This window comes from Cicer arietinum, chromosome 6 (assembly GCF_000331145.2).
Source record: "Cicer arietinum cultivar CDC Frontier isolate Library 1 chromosome 6, Cicar.CDCFrontier_v2.0, whole genome shotgun sequence".
NCBI classification, from domain to species: domain Eukaryota; kingdom Viridiplantae; phylum Streptophyta; class Magnoliopsida; order Fabales; family Fabaceae; genus Cicer; species Cicer arietinum.
This window is the reverse complement of record NC_021165.2, coordinates 13,246,883-13,268,013: the sequence shown is the minus strand read 5'-3', so window position 1 is coordinate 13,268,013 and position 21,131 is coordinate 13,246,883. Positions and strand designations below refer to the sequence as shown.

General features: G+C 23.5%; 1 protein-coding gene across 1 annotated transcript; it reads left to right on the top strand.

Moving 5' to 3' along the window:
* The first annotated feature begins 1,214 nt into the window (after positions 1 to 1,214).
* Positions 1,215 to 1,974, top strand: LOC101514165 (large ribosomal subunit protein eL42). Its single transcript, XM_004504706.4, has 3 exons — positions 1,215 to 1,353; positions 1,442 to 1,696; positions 1,791 to 1,974. The coding sequence occupies exons 1-3, from the start codon at positions 1,351 to 1,353 to the stop codon at positions 1,848 to 1,850; spliced, it is 318 nt and encodes a 105-aa protein (XP_004504763.1). The 5' UTR covers positions 1,215 to 1,350; the 3' UTR covers positions 1,851 to 1,974.
* Positions 1,975 to 21,131: the final 19,157 nt, after the last annotated feature.

The window sequence follows — 21,131 nt, the reverse complement described above, 5'->3', positions numbered from 1 at the left end:
AATAATGATTTTTAACAATTATAATAATGATTTTTAAAAATATAAATTATATTTTTTAATCAGAAATAATATAATAATAAGTTTATTCCGCGTATGCGTCTGCCACGTCAGCTTTTTATTGACACGTCATTAAAAAAATGACAACTCATCATGATTTGGACTCAAATTATGTTTGGGGACTAAAACTGGGGAGAAACAAAATGGGAGGACTACTTTCAATTTTCACCTATAATTGGGGGACCAAAAGTGCAATTAAGCCTAATAAAAATATAGTAAACTGAAGAAAAGAAATACCGTTGAGTAGATGTGCCTAAACAAACAACATGTTATATTATTTTAACAACTCTCTCCTATTTTGTAGATAAATTTAAATTATTTTAACAACTCTCTTATTTAGAAGATCAATTAGCAATTTAATTATATTTTGTTCTTACTTCTTCCTATTTTTTTCTTCGAATCTAATAAGTAAAATTAATAATAATAATAATAATAATTAAAAAAAATAAAATATATCAATAACATAAAATAAAATACATTAAATTGAAGAAAAAATACATCAAAATTAACGCGCGATTAAATGCCAACACAAACACATATTCAATTTACCAATCACTAACAAATCATTTTTTTTTGTGGCTAAATCAATTTGTAAATTAATGAAAAAATTAATTAATTTACCAAACCACATTTACTGAGAAAATTAATTTTAACAATTTGTGATTAATCAATTTGCTACTTACTACTCGTTATCAAATCGTAAACATTTAGTCGTTGAGAAAATATGATTTGGTAGATGTGGTTTACCAAATTTATTATTTTAGTAATTAATCAATTTACCAAATAATAAATTGCTACTTACAGAGTAAATTATAAATAATTTATGATAATATTCTTCAAAAAGTTTATCTAAAAAATATTTAAGAGACATTTTGTTAATGAAGAGATTTAAATAGACAAATAAAATGATAAACGATATTCTTACACACTTGTTAATAGAGGTGTCTAGATCCAAATCGATAAATAAACCGATAAAAAATAACCTAAAATCACTCGAAGTTGAATATTTGTAAATGTGTTTGAGTCACCTTAAAAGTGTTCAGATCCAAACTAATTCACATATATATTAATTATTGTTTTGAAATGAATAATCCAATTTTACCCCAAAAAAGAAAAAGAAAAAAGAAGACAGGAATAATCCGATTTGGGCCAGTTTAAAAGGGGTGAATCCAACGAGTCATTTATGCCACAAGAAAGCCCAAACACGTTACATGAAACCCTAATTTCAATATCTGACACAGCTTTTTTCTTCTCAACAATTCATTCACCAGCCGAACTCAACTCAACGCTACAATGGTAAACCCACCCCTCTTTCCTCTCAATCATGCTACGTTTTCGTTTATCTATCGATCTCACTCTAATTCGAAATTCTATTCTATTGCAGGTTAACGTTCCAAAGACAAAGAAAACATACTGCAAAAGCAAGGAATGCAAGAAGCATACCTTACACAAAGTTACCCAATACAAAAAGGGTAAAGATAGCATCGCTGCTCAGGGAAAGCGTCGTTATGATCGCAAACAATCTGGTTATGGTGGTCAGACTAAACCTGTTTTTCACAAAAAGGCCAAAACCACTAAGAAAATTGTCTTGAGGCTTCAGTGTCAAGGTTGCAAACATGTTTCTCAACATGCTATTAAGGTAAGTTAGTTTGTGTTTGTTTATGTTTTTCTTTTTGTGAGTGTTTGGGTTTTAATTTGTAATGCTTTGTTTGTGTTTGTGTTTGTATTTGCAGAGGTGCAAGCACTTTGAGATTGGTGGTGATAAGAAGGGAAAAGGAACGTCTCTATTTTAGTTGCAGAATTAGAATTCTGCATTTTCAATGTGTTTTTCTATTGTACCCATCTTTGGCTTTTTAATTTTGCAGAAATACTTTTTGTTTGAGATTTTTGTTCTAATGGATGGTTTTTTACTTGAAATTTTGCACTGCATTATGTTTTTCTTTTCTGCTATGTTGCTTTATTCTATCTAATGTTTAGCCATAAATGATTTAAACTATCAATCATGAAATTTTATCATTGGTGATTTTAGTTGATTGAAACCCGTAATTGTGTGCTATTTTATTGGATCCAGTCATTTCTAGTGATGAAAAAAAGAAAGACACCAAGTTGTCTTTACTAGGGAAATCTCAAAGTGGAGGATTGGTGCGATAGTTCCTATTAGTAACTATTGGTGTAGGGCTTGTTACATTCTCAATGACACATAGAATGAGATGAAATGTAAGGAGAATGAAGGATAGTTAGTGGTCTTGTTTTTTGTTTTTTCGAATTGGATTTTGCATTGCGATAGGGTTGATATTTGAGACTGAGGAATAAGCCCTGAACTCAGATGCTCATATTCAGTATTAAATATGAAAATACAAATTGTTAGGTGGTGAAAGTTAATGTGAGATTTTTTATGTTTTGTCACTCCAGTCCATCAATTTCAGGTTTTGTTTTCTTCTTTATTCTCGTATCTGACATATCTGCCTTAGTGCAACTTTGTATTTGTGATTATACTTTGCAAATTTCAGTTTTGCTGGTTTTTGAACTAATTTTCATTTTTATTATTTTTCAATTGCATTTTGTATCCAATTTTATCGGAAAATTTTAGTCTGAATCCAATTGGTGACTAAAGAACCCCTTATTCACTTTGATAATATTTCTGATTTTTAGGATCAGTTGTTGTAGCTTATCAGATGAAAATTTCATTCTAGACTGTTATTGATTCCTGTAGCATAGTGCTTGTAAAACAAGGTGAGTGGAGTGTTGCTGTATATTGGAGTCCCTGGAATGTATAGGTCTGTGGCTGCTTCAGCTACACTTATATAATTAGAAGTTTCTTAAGATGCATAATCCTTGTGTTAATCACCCTTGTGTATGTTTGTTCTGTACATTCTCTTCTATGCCGTTCACAATATATGTTTTTATAAAGAAATATACTAATAGGAATAATTATATCTGTCTCTGTGGTGTCATTTCTCATCCTATTTGAAACTATTGATGGATAGCGTAAAATCAACGAAATTATATAAACTAATGTGTTGCTAAGTATTACCCTGATATAAAGAATAGTTAATTTCATTTAAATCTCTCTAGTTTTAACCTTTACACATTGATCACTTAAATCAAATTATTTTTTTTCGCTCAACTTTTTTGGAGAAAGAAGGCCCTGAATCAGTTGTACATTTTGATGTCAATATAGGTGGAGTGACTTTTGATTTCTCTCTCATTTTTTGCAATAGAACATACATAGTAGTAGGTTTTTTTTACAAACTACATAGTAGTTGTTATTCGATCGATTTTTCTTCATTATTTGTAATTTTACATTTTTGTTGAAACTCCACTAATTTGAAACAAATTTTAATATGTTCTATTTAAGATAACTATTCAATATTTTAATTTATAAAATGATAAAATAAGGTTTTTTTTTTTGAAAATTTTGGAGTGACCGAACAAACTCAGAAATTAACATGTATATGGTTTGGAAGAGATTTCAAGAGAGTCGATTTAACAGATATGGAATGTATGGTTAAGATGAAGTTAAGAAGAGTTTTTTTTTTTTTTTTTAAATATAAAAACCATTTATTAAATTAATATAACCTATTTTGTGTAATTTTTTTTTCAATTGATAATAAAGTATACCCCTTTAATATTTGTTGAAACAATATTAATAAGATTTTATAGTTTTAATTTTGAAAATAATATAATATGAAGTCTTTTTATTAAGTAACTTTTTTAGGGCATTAGATGATTGCTTTAGTAACATTATCTTAGTGTAGACTTCAATTTAAAGCCAGGGATAGACTTCAATTTAAACCTAGAGAGGAAGAAAAGTGTGGTTGAAAAGAGAAATAGGAGAATATCTACAATAAATATAAATTAAAAGTGAGAGATATAAATATAATTTTTATTTATAAATTTTAATGAATTTAAGGTGTTTTTTATTTTGAAGTGAGATATTATTCTTCACAATAAATTTTATTTATAAAAAGAAAGAGAGAGATAAACCAAATAACTAGAAAAATCAGTTTGGAAAATATATTAATATAAAGTCAATGTGTATATGATCTATATGTAATTTTCAGAAATTCGATCGCCTTTTCTCTCTCTTTTTTTTTTACTAGACCTTTTCTCATTGTATTTCTTTTTAAGAAAATGATGTTAGCTTAATGTATGCAATTTATGTATAATAGTCCTATATATTACCTCTATCTAGGGTAGATCCAAACAAAAAACACGGAGCCATGGTGTCTAATTATATGGAAGATTTGAATATATAAAAAGTATAATTTAATAAATAAAAAATATTAATTTTTCTTTTAAAAGAACGTTTTTCCGTCCATTATAATCCTATTTGAAATATCTGATTTATTAAAGTAAAACATTAATTTTTTTGCCAAAAAATAAAAAATATTGATGGAATCAAATTTTTTTTTTTTGACGAAGACAATAAAATAGTATATATATTTAGACCAAAGAAAATATTATTAACCATTATAAAATACATAACTATAATGATTAAAGAAACTCAAAATACTTAAAAGTTTTTAAAATTACAATCATCTTTTACAATATTTCATATTCTAAAAACGTCCAACGAATTTTTTATTAGTAATACTATCGGAAATGTTATTCACTACATACCTAACTAACAAATCATTCAACTACTCATCCTTTATATGATTATGAATTTTATTTTTCCCAAAAAATTTAGTAGAAAAATATATTTCAATAATTACTGTTGTTACAAATAAAAGTAAAATTAATTTAAAAAATAAATATATCTATAAATACACTATATTTTTTAGAACAATAAAATTTTATAGAAGCTTAAAATATAAATAAGCATTATTGTTTTTCTTTTTCCTTTTGAGAGCATTGCTCCATGAGCCATTTACTAGATCCGCTAACGTCTCGTTCTTTTGTTTTAACAAAAACGTTTTATTATTAAGATGTTGCAAATTTGATTTCCCTTTTACTGATCTAAAATGTAATTTTGTAATAGAAAAATGAGTTATCATTATATTTAAATTTTAAAAAAAATTAATTTTACATATTTAATTTTACTCTAAATTCACGTTTAGCAAAAAATAACATAATAAATACTTTTAAATTGTCTATTTTACGTTTAAAATATAAAAAAATTCTTATCTATTTTACCACTAACAGCAAAATTTACATTATATTATAATATCTATATATCTATATATATATATATATATTTAATAAATATATAATCTAAACAAAATTCATTTTATAAAATAATATTTATATATATATATATATATATATATATATATATATATATATATACAATAAATAAATTATGTTAAAGAAAATTTAATTTTAACTAAATTTATCCAAAATATTTTTGCGAACGTAATCTAAACACACAACTAATTAACACTACTCGAGTATTATATATACAAATGTTTCAATCCATTTTTTTGTCTTATCGAAAACATACAATAATATTGAACGAACTGACTGATTTGGAAATGGCTAGAGATGATACAACTTTCTTTATTCGTATATTGAAACTAAGTTGTGCACATCTAATTCAATTCAATGCAAAAATCGTAATAACTAAATTAAAAAACAAAATACTGCAAATATTTTTATAAGTAATGGATGAATAAGCATATTTGATAGACCATGCTGTTGATTATATTTAAATAGATAGTTTATATCAAACAATTTTTTTTTTACAAAGTTGGATTTTATTATAATAATTATTTAGTTGAATTTTCTAGCCTTTAAGCTTTTTATTATATTATCCAGCATTATATATCCAGTATTCATTGAGACATTTAATTGTGTTTTACCTTTAGTTTTTAAAAACTATTTTATAAATAAATTTTAAAAAATTGTTTTTAAAAAAAAAATCTGTTTGACAACTCTAATTTTTAAAACAGTTTTTGACTAGAGAGTTAAAAAAATTGAAAAATGAAAAGTAAAACACTCATTTATCTGTTTTGCTTTTTTAGTTTTAAAAAGTATAATATTAAAAATAGTTTTACAAAACAGTTTTTAAAAACAAATAATCCAAACAAGTTTTTTAGTTTTTAAATTTTAAAATACTAAATTAGAGTTTTTGAGATGTAAATCAAACAAGCCTTTAATATTTACTAAATCCATGAACAAAAACATCTTTTAATTTTGTAGATAGTTTTTCCTTTCTAGTTTAGAAAACCCTAGTTTAATTAATCTTGATAAAAAATATCCTATTAATTGATGCTTTCATTTTTTTACTCAATCCCTCTCATGACATATAACAAGAAATTGGATATCTGCTATCAATAATAACAAAATCATCCTTCATATTCTTCTCAACGTAGTTATCAACACCAACGGATGTCACCACTTAAATATAATTTTCAGTAGTAAATTGTCAACGTTGTCGTTCAATTTCTTTTACTCGGAGTATATTATTGATCAACTATGCCAATATCGTAGAATGATAATTATAACATAACAATATTGTATCAGTCTTATTTGTATTAGTATTTTTTTGTGCAAATCATCATCAGTAGCTCCACTTCATTCTTCTATCTAAATCTATAGACCAACTATTCTTTCTATATATTGATCATCATTAGTATTTTCTTGACATGCATGATTTATTGTTTAATTATATGTTTTGTTATACCATCAATAAGAATCAAGGTGGTAATAGAGATTATTGACGCAATAATTACCTTTTCTTTTATTTTGACATTATTTTTTGTTTTTATTATTTAGCTTTATTTTCAAATGTATTTGTCTCATAATCATTTTTAATAATTTCATTCTAATATTATAAATAGTTTAAATAATTAAATAAAAGTTTAACTTTTTATCTTAATAAAAATTTATTCAATTTTAAATAATGCATTTAATTACAAAAATAGTTTAAAGTAATTTAATTTAAAATGTATTTATATTTTAATGCAAATCAAAGTTTTATTTTAATCCAAATGAAAATTTATTCAATTCAACTAAAAATAATTCATTTAATTACATAAATAATTTAGATAAAAATTTATTGGGTGTATAAATTTTTGGTCTTATACAATTTTGTTTTTAGTCCTGTAAATAAAATATATATTTTAATCTCTACATAACTATTCTACACGTTATTTTAATCATGAAATGAAATATCATTCTACTTTTAAATTTTTGAATAATACTTTACAAGTATTTTTTGAACATTATCAAAACTTCATCCACACAAATTTAAATTTTTCTAATTTGGAATAAATTAAATATGAATTTTTTAAATATCATTTGTTCATGATAAAAGTTCTTGACATATAGATTTAAAAATCGAATTTTAAACTTATTTTATGTGAATAAACTTTTATAGAGTTGTAAATATGTATAAAAAAAATCATTCAAAAATATATGTTAACTTTCAAAAGAGACTAAAAATACTTGCACAACGGATGCGTTTGTTTGAGCTTAAATAAAAATGACTTTTGTTTTAAATAATGTATAGATTAGCTTTTAGAGATTTTTTTTGTAAAAGAAATTTAACTATGTTAATTTACTATGATAAAAATGATTTTAAACATGTTTGTATACAATTTTATTAAAATGAGTTTTTAAACTACAAAATTACCATAAAGGACATAAGAATGATTTTCAAGAAAACATGTTTGTTTGAAAACATATTTTTTAAAAACATAATTTTTTTAAATACACATATGTCTTTTTATTCTCTTATGTATCTCTATCTTCGTCCCTCCAACCCCTATCTACTATCTGATCTCTGGTGTCTCATGTCTCTCTACCTATCCCTTTTATCCCAAACAAATCAACGGATTTAGGTCATTCATTTCATAATTTTTGAATCCTCCTGAAAAATAAAGATAAAAATAAATCACCATGAAAATATGCAAGTAATAGATTTTGGATGTCCCATTCTAATCTTAAAAATTGGGTCTCTAACAAAAAAAATTCAATTTTAATTATTAAAAAAATTAGAAAAATAAATTTTAGTCTCTATACATATATCAAAGTACATGATGCTCTATCGGTACCCATTTTACATGATTCTCTACCCATACCAATTTACATAATACACTACACATACCAATGTACATGACATATATTAGACTCAAATTTTTAAAATCATGCAAATTTCATTCATTCCATCTTACAACAATTCTTATATCACTTTTAGAATTTTTTCACATACTTTTTTAATTATTAATAGATATTTAAGTCATATAAAATATTAAATCACATATTTAAAACAGCTAATAAAGTAACCTACCATTAACCAAATTTACAACTTAGAAATAAGTTTCAGACAAGTTTCACTATCCATATTCACCAAAGTATATTTTCATTATCCGGACACTAGTTAGTCCTTCTTAGAGTCTTTGTCACCGAACAATTTCAACATATAAAGCATTTGAAATTTACTATAATAAAATAATTGAAATATTTCAAAGTGAGCATCTTTCAAAGTTATCAATGTACTTTTGAGAACTATACAAATGTGAGAAGCTACTTTTTCATTTTTAGGAAAAAATAATAATTTTTCTAACAAAATATTTAAAAAGAATATAAATAAAATACATTTTATATCCTAAAAAATGATTTTTATTTTGAAAAAATATATTTTTTCTTGAGAAAATCTAAAATAAATGCATCAAATAATTTGTAGTGATTAAAAATTTTGATTTTGATTTAATAGGGCTAAAAACATAAAATTCAAAATTTTATAATAACTTACAATTTAATCAACTCAAATTTATTTTTTATTTTAATAAAAATGAATTTTTATCATTTAAAAATGATTTATTTAAATTAATAAAATATATTTTTAAATTAAATTATAAATGATTTATTTAAAAAGTAAAATAATTTAAAAGAAAATTATGTGAACATTTACTAGAGTCGCGGTCTTAAAAATTGATCTAACATGTATGTTTCCTAGGGCTATAATATAATCTTAGTAACGTCTCGGATCTTTGTAACATGGATCCATTGTTTTCAATAACGTAGATAATAAGGCTTCTTGTGTTATAATTAAAGTTGGCTAACATTTTGATCTATTTTTTTAACACAAACATTTTATTTTTGAGATATTGCAAAATAAACTTACTGAATAAAAATGAGTAACTTTCGTTATTAAAAGTAACTCTTTATTTTTTAGTAAAAAAACTCTTTGTTTTGTATCTGTTTTAGTACAATTTATTTATATATTTATTTTATATATGTTACTGGTTTTAATTATATGCATAACTTAATTTATTTACTCTAAGGTAATGCATATGAAAGGAAACACATAACGCGTGTAGTACCCTAATTTTGTCCAACCTATTTAAAAATAAACTAAAAAAGGAAATATATATTAAAAAAGGAAGTAATTATATTTACAATAAGTAAGTTCATCAATTTACAATGCTAAATCAAGTTATAATTTTTAAATTACAATTACAAATAAAGCCAAAAATAAATTACAATAAAAATCAAATCAGGTCAAGGCAGACCAGAAAGCAACTAATCAGATAAAAGGAAGTAATTATATATTAAAAAAGGAAGTAATTATATTTACAATAAGTAGGTTAATCAATTTAGAATGCTAAATCAAGTTATAATTACAATTACAATCAATTTACAACCAAAAATAAAGCCAAAAATAAATTACAATAAAAATCAAATCAGGTCAAGGCAGACCAGAAAGCAACTAATTAGATAAAAAAAAACTCTCTATAAATACATCTTTTTTTTTACAAAGAGAGACACATTTTTTTGGAGGAGGAAAAATATGAGATTAATACTGATAAAAAACACATAAAAAGGAAGAGAAGAAGAAACAGGAGGCATCACCGTCGTTCTAACTTCCACTGTACACTACCGTTTTTGTCTTCACCAGTATCTGAAAAGGCATGTATCTTCTCATTATCTTCACATTTACAGCTTTTCGAACTTTATATTACTAGATTGGAAGCTAAAACTATTTTATTTGAAAGATGGAATTTTACTTTATATTACTAGAGTTTTGTTTCAATCGCTTATTTACTTAAAAGCTATTTTGAAAGATTTTACATTTGAATATGTTTTTCTATTAAAATGTTTATTTTCATATTATGTCAAGCTTTGGGTGATCTAAACATAAGCAATAGTCATGCAATAAAAAAGAAAAAGAAAAGGAAAAACAAAAATTTGGAAAATCATAAAACCGTATTTATAAATGTGAACACCTCTAAATTTATTAGTTTAATTTATTGCATACACGCATTTCAAAGTTATCAATGTACTTTTGAGAACTATACAAATGTGAGAGGCTACTATTTTTAGTTTTTCATTTTTAGGTAAAAAATAATAATTTTTCTAACAAAATATTTAAAAAGAATATAAATCAAATACACTTTATATCCTAAAAAATAATTTTTATTTTGAAAAAATATATTTTTCCTGAGAAAATCTAAAATAAACGCATCAAATAATTTTGTAGTGATTAAAAATTTTGATTTTTATTTAATAGGGCTAAAAACATAAAATTCAAAATTTTATAATAACTAACAATTTAATCAACTAAAATTTATTTTTTATTTTGATAAAAATGAATTTTTATCATTTTAAATAATTTAAAATGATTTATATAAATTAATAAAATAATTTTTTAAATTTAATTATAAATGATTTATTTTTAGTCTCCTTATTTTTAATGATCTATAAAATTGATACTTCTATTTTAAAAGTTGACAACTTTGATCTCTCTATAATTTTTCAACTAAAAAATTGTAACATGACATACTTATAATAATATATCATATGATACGATAATTAATACATCTAAATATGTTTCATGACTTATAATAATTTATTGCAACATGACTTTAGAAATGTTTCATTTTTGTTATTTAATTAATGACATATGAATAATTAATGCATCTAAATAATTTTGTATTATGAAATTATATTTCACGTTATTTAAAATACGTTAAATCGTAATTTTTTAATTCAAAAATTTGTGAGAGACCAAAACTATCTTATTTAAAAAAAAAATATATATATAAATTAATAAAAAGATAGAGGAAACAAAACTGCAATTAAGCAGATTTCCTTCAAAATTAATTGATCCATTATTCAATTTAGAATCATAATCTTCTCTACTCTAGGTGATAGATATTAACCGAAATTTGTCCCTATGTGTCTATTAAAAAAAATAAATTCAGTGCAGGTCTTGATGAACATATTTCTTTTAAGCAAAAAATTAGAGTGTAAACTTTTAATTTGTCGATGACAACAATGACAAATACTTCTAACTCACAGTTTTTGTTGTCATTTTGTTCTTGGTGAGTTCATTTTCTCGATCAATAAATATAAGAAATTTTCTTTCATTGATATTTGCTACGTACTTAAGAGTATGTATTTATTTTCATGTTTATAATTGACGATGCAGGTATATTATTAAAAAAAATGATGATACGTAGGCTGCATGATACAATAGAAATTCCTAAATAATTTTTAATTAAAACATAACGAAATCAATCTTAAAATTCTTAAGCCATTGAAAAAGATCATAAAACCGTATTTATAAATGTGAACACCTCTAAATTTATTAGTTTAATTTATTGCATACACGCATTTCAAAGTTATCAATGTACTTTTGAGAACTATACAAATGTGAGAGGCTACTATTTTTAGTTTTTCATTTTTAGGTAAAAAATAATAATTTTTCTAACAAAATATTTAAAAAGAATATAAATCAAATACACTTTATATCCTAAAAAATAATTTTTATTTTGAAAAAATATATTTTTCCTGAGAAAATCTAAAATAAACGCATCAAATAATTTTGTAGTGATTAAAAATTTTGATTTTTATTTAATAGGGCTAAAAACATAAAATTCAAAATTTTATAATAACTAACAATTTAATCAACTAAAATTTATTTTTTATTTTGATAAAAATGAATTTTTATCATTTTAAATAATTTAAAATGATTTATATAAATTAATAAAATAATTTTTTAAATTTAATTATAAATGATTTATTTAAAAAGTAAAATAATTTAAAAGAAAATTATGTGAACATTTACTAGAGTCTCAGTTTTAAAAATTGATCTAACATGTATGTTTCCTAGGGCTATAATATAATTAATCTTAGTAACGTCTCGGATTGTAACATGGATCCATTGTTTTTAATAACGTAGTATGTTATAATTAAAGTTGTTCAGCATTTATTAGGTTCTAATGTGGGTAACATTTTGATCTATTTTTTTTAACACAAACATTTTATTTTTGAGATATTGCAAAATAAACTTACTGAATAAAAATGAGTAACTTTCGTTATTAAAAGTAACTCTTTATTTTTTAGTAAAAAAACTCTCTGTTTTGTATCTGTTTTAGTACAATTTATTTATATATTTATTATATATATATGTTACTGGTTTTAATTATATGCATAACTTAATTTATTTACTCTAAGGTAATGCATATGAAAGGAAACACATAACGCGAGTGGTATATATACAAATGTTTCGATCCATATTTTTTTATCTTTACCCAAAGTATATAATAATATTAAACTAATTTATTTGGAGATGGCTAGAGTAGAAAAGCTTCTACCTCTTACATGCATTGTAGTTATACTTTTGTTAATAGGTAACTCTATTTTCATTATCAATTAAAAAAGAAAATTTATCGTTTAAAAAAATAAATATGTTTCCATAAAAAAAATTATTTTCATAATATTTTTTTATTAAATTATCAATTTGTCTTTGAAATTATAAGTATTAGATATTTACCTCTAAAATTTAAAAATAGACAAATAACACCTTTAAATTAGATGATATAAACAAATTTGTCATTTCTTTAGTTTGTTCAGTTAACTATTTATGTGGTAAGACCAACTATAGTCATCATCTTACGGTTCAAATAGAGACTAAATTGACCGATTTAGTAATCTAACTTGAAAGTCAATATTTAAAAATAAAAGAAATATTGAAACCTATCATAGTCTTAAAAACAGAAGATTATCCGTTTGAACACATAGTAAAGAATAATATATACGTGAACGATACTTAGTTGTGAAATATGAAATGAACGTAAATGGATGATGATTACATAAACGAGCAAATAATGATGATAGAGAAATTGAACACTTTATAATAAACTATTTCTTTCTAAATTTAGACAAATTATACCCTATCATATATGATTGTCATGTTATAAGTTTTCGTCCAATCCACGACTAAAGTGATCGACATAATTTAATTTAAAAATATTATTTATTTATTTTAAAATTTAGAAAGAAAAATGTCTAATCTCTATTATTTACCTATATGCAATTTTTTAATAACGTCTTCATGCATGTCAAAACTATATCGTGATAGATTGAGAAATAAAAAAAGAAAAAAGAAAGCCGTAGTATTAGTTATTTACTCTCTTATAATTAATTTATTATTATTTACTTACAATGTACTTGTTTGTAATGGAATCAGGATGTGAGAAAACGATGGGCAATACTTTGAAAATGGATAGCTCCACATTGATTTCTAACGGGGGATGTTGTCGTGACTATCATACGCCCAACTGCAACGACAGCGCATGTAATGACATGTGCGTTAATAAGAATTTTTGTAACGGTGGTCATTGCAAAATAATTTCAAGTAAACATTATTGTCACTGTGCTTGCTGATTATTTGTTGTAATTATCATACAACAATTAAAATTTTTGTGATTATTTTTGGAATAAAATAAAATAAAATACTATATTTTATTTTGATGACAATACCGAACATCTGATTTGTGAGTTTCATATTAATTATTAGAACTATATATATTAAGAGCTTAATGTGTATGTATGAGAATTTAAACTTTTTTACACAAATGATTGATTTTAATAATAGTTATAACAAGAACTTAAGGCTTAAGAGAAGATACATTTTATTCCAAAAGAATGAGTATTATAAATACAAATGCACTATAATATTTTTTTTTTTTAACTTTGAAACTACTTTAGTTAAATCTTAATTATGATAAGAACTACATTCGTCATTGTCCTTATTTTAAAAAAGAATATAACATTCTGCCTAAAAAGACTTTGAGGAGCTATGTCAACTTTATCATTAGATATTACATCACGTCAAAGATCAACAACGCATAATCATTTACATGACTCATCTCTTCATATTATGTCAAGCTTTGGGTGATCTAAACATAAGCAATAGTCGTGCAATAAAAAAGAAAAAGAAAGGGAAAAACAAAAATTTGGAAAATCATAAAACCGTATTTATAAATGTGAACACCTCTAAATTTATTAGTTTAATTTATTGCATACACGCATTTCAAAGTTATCAATGTACTTTTGAGAACTATACAAATGTGAGAGGCTACTATTTTTAGTTTTTCATTTTTAGGTAAAAAATAATAATTTTTCTAACAAAATATTTAAAAAGAATATAAATCAAATACACTTTATATCCTAAAAAATAATTTTTATTTTGAAAAAATATATTTTTCCTGAGAAAATCTAAAATAAACGCATCAAATAATTTTGTAGTGATTAAAAATTTTGATTTTTATTTAATAGGGCTAAAAACATAAAATTCAAAATTTTATAATAACTAACAATTTAATCAACTAAAATTTATTTTTTATTTTGATAAAAATGAATTTTTATCATTTTAAATAATTTAAAATGATTTATATAAATTAATAAAATAATTTTTTAAATTTAATTATAAATGATTTATTTAAAAAGTAAAATAATTTAAAAGAAAATTATGTGAACATTTACTAGAGTCTCAGTTTTAAAAATTGATCTAACATGTATGTTTCCTAGGGCTATAATATAATTAATCTTAGTAACGTCTCGGATTGTAACATGGATCCATTGTTTTTAATAACGTAGTATGTTATAATTAAAGTTGTTCAGCATTTATTAGGTTCTAATGTGGGTAACATTTTGATCTATTTTTTTTAACACAAACATTTTATTTTTGAGATATTGCAAAATAAACTTACTGAATAAAAATGAGTAACTTTCGTTATTAAAAGTAACTCTTTATTTTTTAGTAAAAAAACTCTCTGTTTTGTATCTGTTTTAGTACAATTTATTTATATATTTATTATATATATATGTTACTGGTTTTAATTATATGCATAACTTAATTTATTTACTCTAAGGTAATGCATATGAAAGGAAACACATAACGCGAGTGGTATATATACAAATGTTTCGATCCATATTTTTTTATCTTTACCCAAAGTATATAATAATATTAAACTAATTTATTTGGAGATGGCTAGAGTAGAAAAGCTTCTACCTCTTACATGCATTGTAGTTATACTTTTGTTAATAGGTAACTCTATTTTCATTATCAATTAAAAAAGAAAATTTATCGTTTAAAAAAATAAATATGTTTCCATAAAAAAAATTATTTTCATAATATTTTTTTATTAAATTATCAATTTGTCTTTGAAATTATAAGTATTAGATATTTACCTCTAAAATTTAAAAATAGACAAATAACACCTTTAAATTAGATGATATAAACAAATTTGTCATTTCTTTAGTTTGTTCAGTTAACTATTTATGTGGTAAGACCAACTATAGTCATCATCTTACGGTTCAAATAGAGACTAAATTGACCGATTTAGTAATCTAACTTGAAAGTCAATATTTAAAAATAAAAGAAATATTGAAACCTATCATAGTCTTAAAAACAGAAGATTATCCGTTTGAACACATAGTAAAGAATAATATATACGTGAACGATACTTAGTTGTGAAATATGAAATGAACGTAAATGGATGATGATTACATAAACGAGCAAATAATGATGATAGAGAAATTGAACACTTTATAATAAACTATTTCTTTCTAAATTTAGACAAATTATACCCTATCATATATGATTGTCATGTTATAAGTTTTCGTCCAATCCACGACTAAAGTGATCGACATAATTTAATTTAAAAATATTATTTATTTATTTTAAAATTTAGAAAGAAAAATGTCTAATCTCTATTATTTACCTATATGCAATTTTTTAATAACGTCTTCATGCATGTCAAAACTATATCGTGATAGATTGAGAAATAAAAAAAGAAAAAAGAAAGCCGTAGTATTAGTTATTTACTCTCTTATAATTAATTTATTATTATTTACTTACAATGTACTTGTTTGTAATGGAATCAGGATGTGAGAAAACGATGGGCAATACTTTGAAAATGGATAGCTCCACATTGATTTCTAACGGGGGATGTTGTCGTGACTATCATACGCCCAACTGCAACGACAGCGCATGTAATGACATGTGCGTTAATAAGAATTTTTGTAACGGTGGTCATTGCAAAATAATTTCAAGTAAACATTATTGTCACTGTGCTTGCTGATTATTTGTTGTAATTATCATACAACAATTAAAATTTTTGTGATTATTTTTGGAATAAAATAAAATAAAATACTATATTTTATTTTGATGACAATACCGAACATCTGATTTGTGAGTTTCATATTAATTATTAGAACTATATATATTAAGAGCTTAATGTGTATGTATGAGAATTTAAACTTTTTTACACAAATGATTGATTTTAATAATAGTTATAACAAGAACTTAAGGCTTAAGAGAAGATACATTTTATTCCAAAAGAATGAGTATTATAAATACAAATGCACTATAATATTTTTTTTTTTTAACTTTGAAACTACTTTAGTTAAATCTTAATTATGATAAGAACTACATTCGTCATTGTCCTTATTTTAAAAAAGAATATAACATTCTGCCTAAAAAGACTTTGAGGAGCTATGTCAACTTTATCATTAGATATTACATCACGTCAAAGATCAACAACGCATAATCATTTACATGACTCATCTCTTCATATTATGTCAAGCTTTGGGTGATCTAAACATAAGCAATAGTCGTGCAATAAAAAAGAAAAAGAAAGGGAAAAACAAAAATTTGGAAAATCATAAAACCGTATTTATAAATGTGAACACCTCTAAATTTATTAGTTTAATTTATTGCATACACGCATTTCAAAGTTATCAATGTACTTTTGAGAACTATACAAATGTGAGAGGCTACTATTTTTAGTTTTTCATTTTTAGGTAAAAAATAATAATTTTTCTAACAAAATATTTAAAAAGAATATAAATCAAATACACTTTATATCCTAAAAAATAATTTTTATTTTGAAAAAATATATTTTTCCTGAGAAAATCTAAAATAAACGCATCAAATAATTTTGTAGTGATTAAAAATTTTGATTTTTATTTAATAGGGCTAAAAACATAAAATTCAAAATTTTATAATAACTAACAATTTAATCAACTAAAATTTATTTTTTATTTTGATAAAAATGAATTTTTATCATTTTAAATAATTTAAAATGATTTATATAAATTAATAAAATAATTTTTTAAATTTAATTATAAATGATTTATTTAAAAAGTAAAATAATTTAAAAGAAAATTATGTGAACATTTACTAGAGTCTCAGTTTTAAAAATTGATCTAACATGTATGTTTCCTAGGGCTATAATATAATTAATCTTAGTAACGTCTCGGATTGTAACATGGATCCATTGTTTTTAATAACGTAGTATGTTATAATTAAAGTTGTTCAGCATTTATTAGGTTCTAATGTGGGTAACATTTTGATCTATTTTTTTTAACACAAACATTTTATTTTTGAGATATTGCAAAATAAACTTACTGAATAAAAATGAGTAACTTTCGTTATTAAAAGTAACTCTTTATTTTTTAGTAAAAAAACTCTCTGTTTTGTATCTGTTTTAGTACAATTTATTTATATATTTATTATATATATATGTTACTGGTTTTAATTATATGCATAACTTAATTTATTTACTCTAAGGTAATGCATATGAAAGGAAACACATAACGCGAGTGGTATATATACAAATGTTTCGATCCATATTTTTGTATCTTTACCCAAAGTATATAATAATATTAAACTAATTTATTTGGAGATGGCTAGAGTAGAAAAGCTTCTACCTCTTACATGCATTGTAGTTATACTTTTGTTAATAGGTAACTCTATTTTCATTATCAATTAAAAAAGAAAATTTATCGTTTAAAAAAATAAATATGTTTCCATAAAAAAAATTATTTTCATAATATTTTTTTATTAAATTATCAATTTGTCTTTGAAATTATAAGTATTAGATATTTACCTCTAAAATTTAAAAATAGACAAATAACACCTTTAAATTAGATGATATAAACAAATTTGTCATTTCTTTAGTTTGTTCAGTTAACTATTTATGTGGTAAGACCAACTATAGTCATCATCTTACGGTTCAAATAGAGACTAAATTGACCGATTTAGTAATCTAACTTGAAAGTCAATATTTAAAAATAAAAGAAATATTGAAACCTATCATAGTCTTAAAAACAGAAGATTATCCGTTTGAACACATAGTAAAGAATAATATATACGTGAACGATACTTAGTTGTGAAATATGAAATGAACGTAAATGGATGATGATTACATAAACGAGCAAATAATGATGATAGAGAAATTGAACACTTTATAATAAACTATTTCTTTCTAAATTTAGACAAATTATACCCTATCATATATGATTGTCATGTTATAAGTTTTCGTCCAATCCACGACTAAAGTGATCGACATAATTTAATTTAAAAATATTATTTATTTATTTTAAAATTTAGAAAGAAAAATGTCTAATCTCTATTATTTACCTATATGCAATTTTTTAATAACGTCTTCATGCATGTCAAAACTATATCGTGATAGATTGAGAAATAAAAAAAGAAAAAAGAAAGCCGTAGTATTAGTTATTTACTCTCTTATAATTAATTTATTATTATTTACTTACAATGTACTTGTTTGTAATGGAATCAGGATGTGAGAAAACGATGGGCAATACTTTGAAAATGGATAGCTCCACATTGATTTCTAACGGGGGATGTTGTCGTGACTATCATACGCCCAACTGCAACGACAGCGCATGTAATGACATGTGCGTTAATAAGAATTTTTGTAACGGTGGTCATTGCAAAATAATTTCAAGTAAACATTATTGTCACTGTGCTTGCTGATTATTTGTTGTAATTATCATACAACAATTAAAATTTTTGTGATTATTTTTGGAATAAAATAAAATAAAATACTATATTTTATTTTGATGACAATACCGAACATCTGATTTGTGAGTTTCATATTAATTATTAGAACTATATATATTAAGAGCTTAATGTGTATGTATGAGAATTTAAACTTTTTTACACAAATGATTGATTTTAATAATAGTTATAACAAGAACTTAAGGCTTAAGAGAAGATACATTTTATTCCAAAAGAATGAGTATTATAAATACAAATGCACTATAATATTTTTTTTTTAACTTTAAAACTACTTTAGTTAAATCTTAATTATGATAAGAACTACATTCGTCATTGTCCTTATTTTAAAAAAGAATATAACATTCTGCCTAAAAAGACTTTGAGGAGCTATGTCAACTTTATCATTAGATATTACATCACGTCAAAGATCAACAACGCATAATCATTTACATGACTCATCTCTTCATATTATGTCAAGCTTTGGGTGATCTAATCATAAGCAATAGTCGTGCAATAAAAAAGAAAAAGAAAAGGAAAAACAAAAATTTGGAAAATCATAAAACCGTATTTATAAATGTGAACACCTCTAAATTTATTAGTTTAATTTATTGCATACACTTTGAGGAGCTATGTCAACTTTATCATTAGATATTACATCACGTCAAAGATCAACAACGCATAATCATTTACATGACTCATCTCTTCATATTATGTCAAGCTTTGGGTGATCTAAACATAAGCAATAGTCGTGCAATAAAAAAGAAAAAGAAAGGGAAAAACAAAAATTTGGAAAATCATAAAACCGTATTTATAAATGTGAACACCTCTAAATTTATTAGTTTAATTTATTGCATACACGCATTTCAAAGTTATCAATGTACTTTTGAGAACTATACAAATGTGAGAAGCTACTATTTTTAGTTTTTCATTTTTAGGTAAAAAATAATAATTTTTCTAACAAAATATTTAAAAAGAATATAAATCAAATACACTTTATATCCTAAAAAATAATTTTTATTTTGAAAAAATATATTTTTCCTGAGAAAATCTAAAATAAACGCATCAAATAATTTTGTAGTGATTAAAAATTTTGATTTTTATTTAATAGGGCTAAAAACATAAAATTCAAAATTTTATAATAACTAACAATTTAATCAACCCTCACTAATACGGCATATAATATATACTATGTTCTATGTATATGAGCATCAAACATGGTTAGTGATGCATGTGCCAATGAATTAAGACCGTGCTTATTTTCCATTCCATGTCCCAAACTCTGAATGCTAGCTAGTACTCTTTCTTAGCAGCTGGCAGCTGCATGTGGCAATGTTTGTGATGTTACTCTATATAATTAATTTTGTACGGAAAATTAGAAATTATTTTATAAAGTTATCTCTACTTAATAGTATGAGAAAAATAAATAAATTAAATTAAAAGAAAAAAGAGTAATAAATAATAAATAGTATGATAAGAAAAGAAATATTAATGTTTCATTGTAAATTGTAATTATAAAACGACATAAAATTTAGAAGAAATAAAGTAGGGTAATACTATTTTAGTTAACAAATGCATGTAACTTTTTTTGGGACGATACACATGTATGTTCCAAAATATTTTTGAATTTATGTTTTAATATTAAAAATTAGATTTTTAATAAAAAAAATTAAAAATTCAAAAAGAGCCATCATTTATTTTAATTGTAAATAACATAAATAACATAAAAAAGAGTCAAACACTAATAGCACTATAATTTAAGGGATGAATTTGCAAATTCAATAAATATAATTAATCATCCAAATTATTGTTGTTCAATTTGTGTAGAAAAAACACCCGTGATACTTTGTTTCACATGAGATGATTCATATCCAATCTGACCCTTCGGTAAACAAGTATCGATAATTTCATCACAAAGAGGGCTAGCTGACACTTGTGCATGTGGCTCTTAATATTTAAGCAGTGTTTTTAAAATAGGACCGGCCGGTTGAATCGGGAACTGACTAGTCTACCGGTTGGGTCAACCACT

Excerpts from the sequence above, each read along its gene's own strand:
- LOC101514165 (XM_004504706.4), top strand. Across the intron at positions 1,697-1,790 it reads TTTCTCAACATGCTATTAAG|AGGTGCAAGCACTTTGAGAT; the intron begins GTAAGTTAGTTT and ends TTGTATTTGCAG.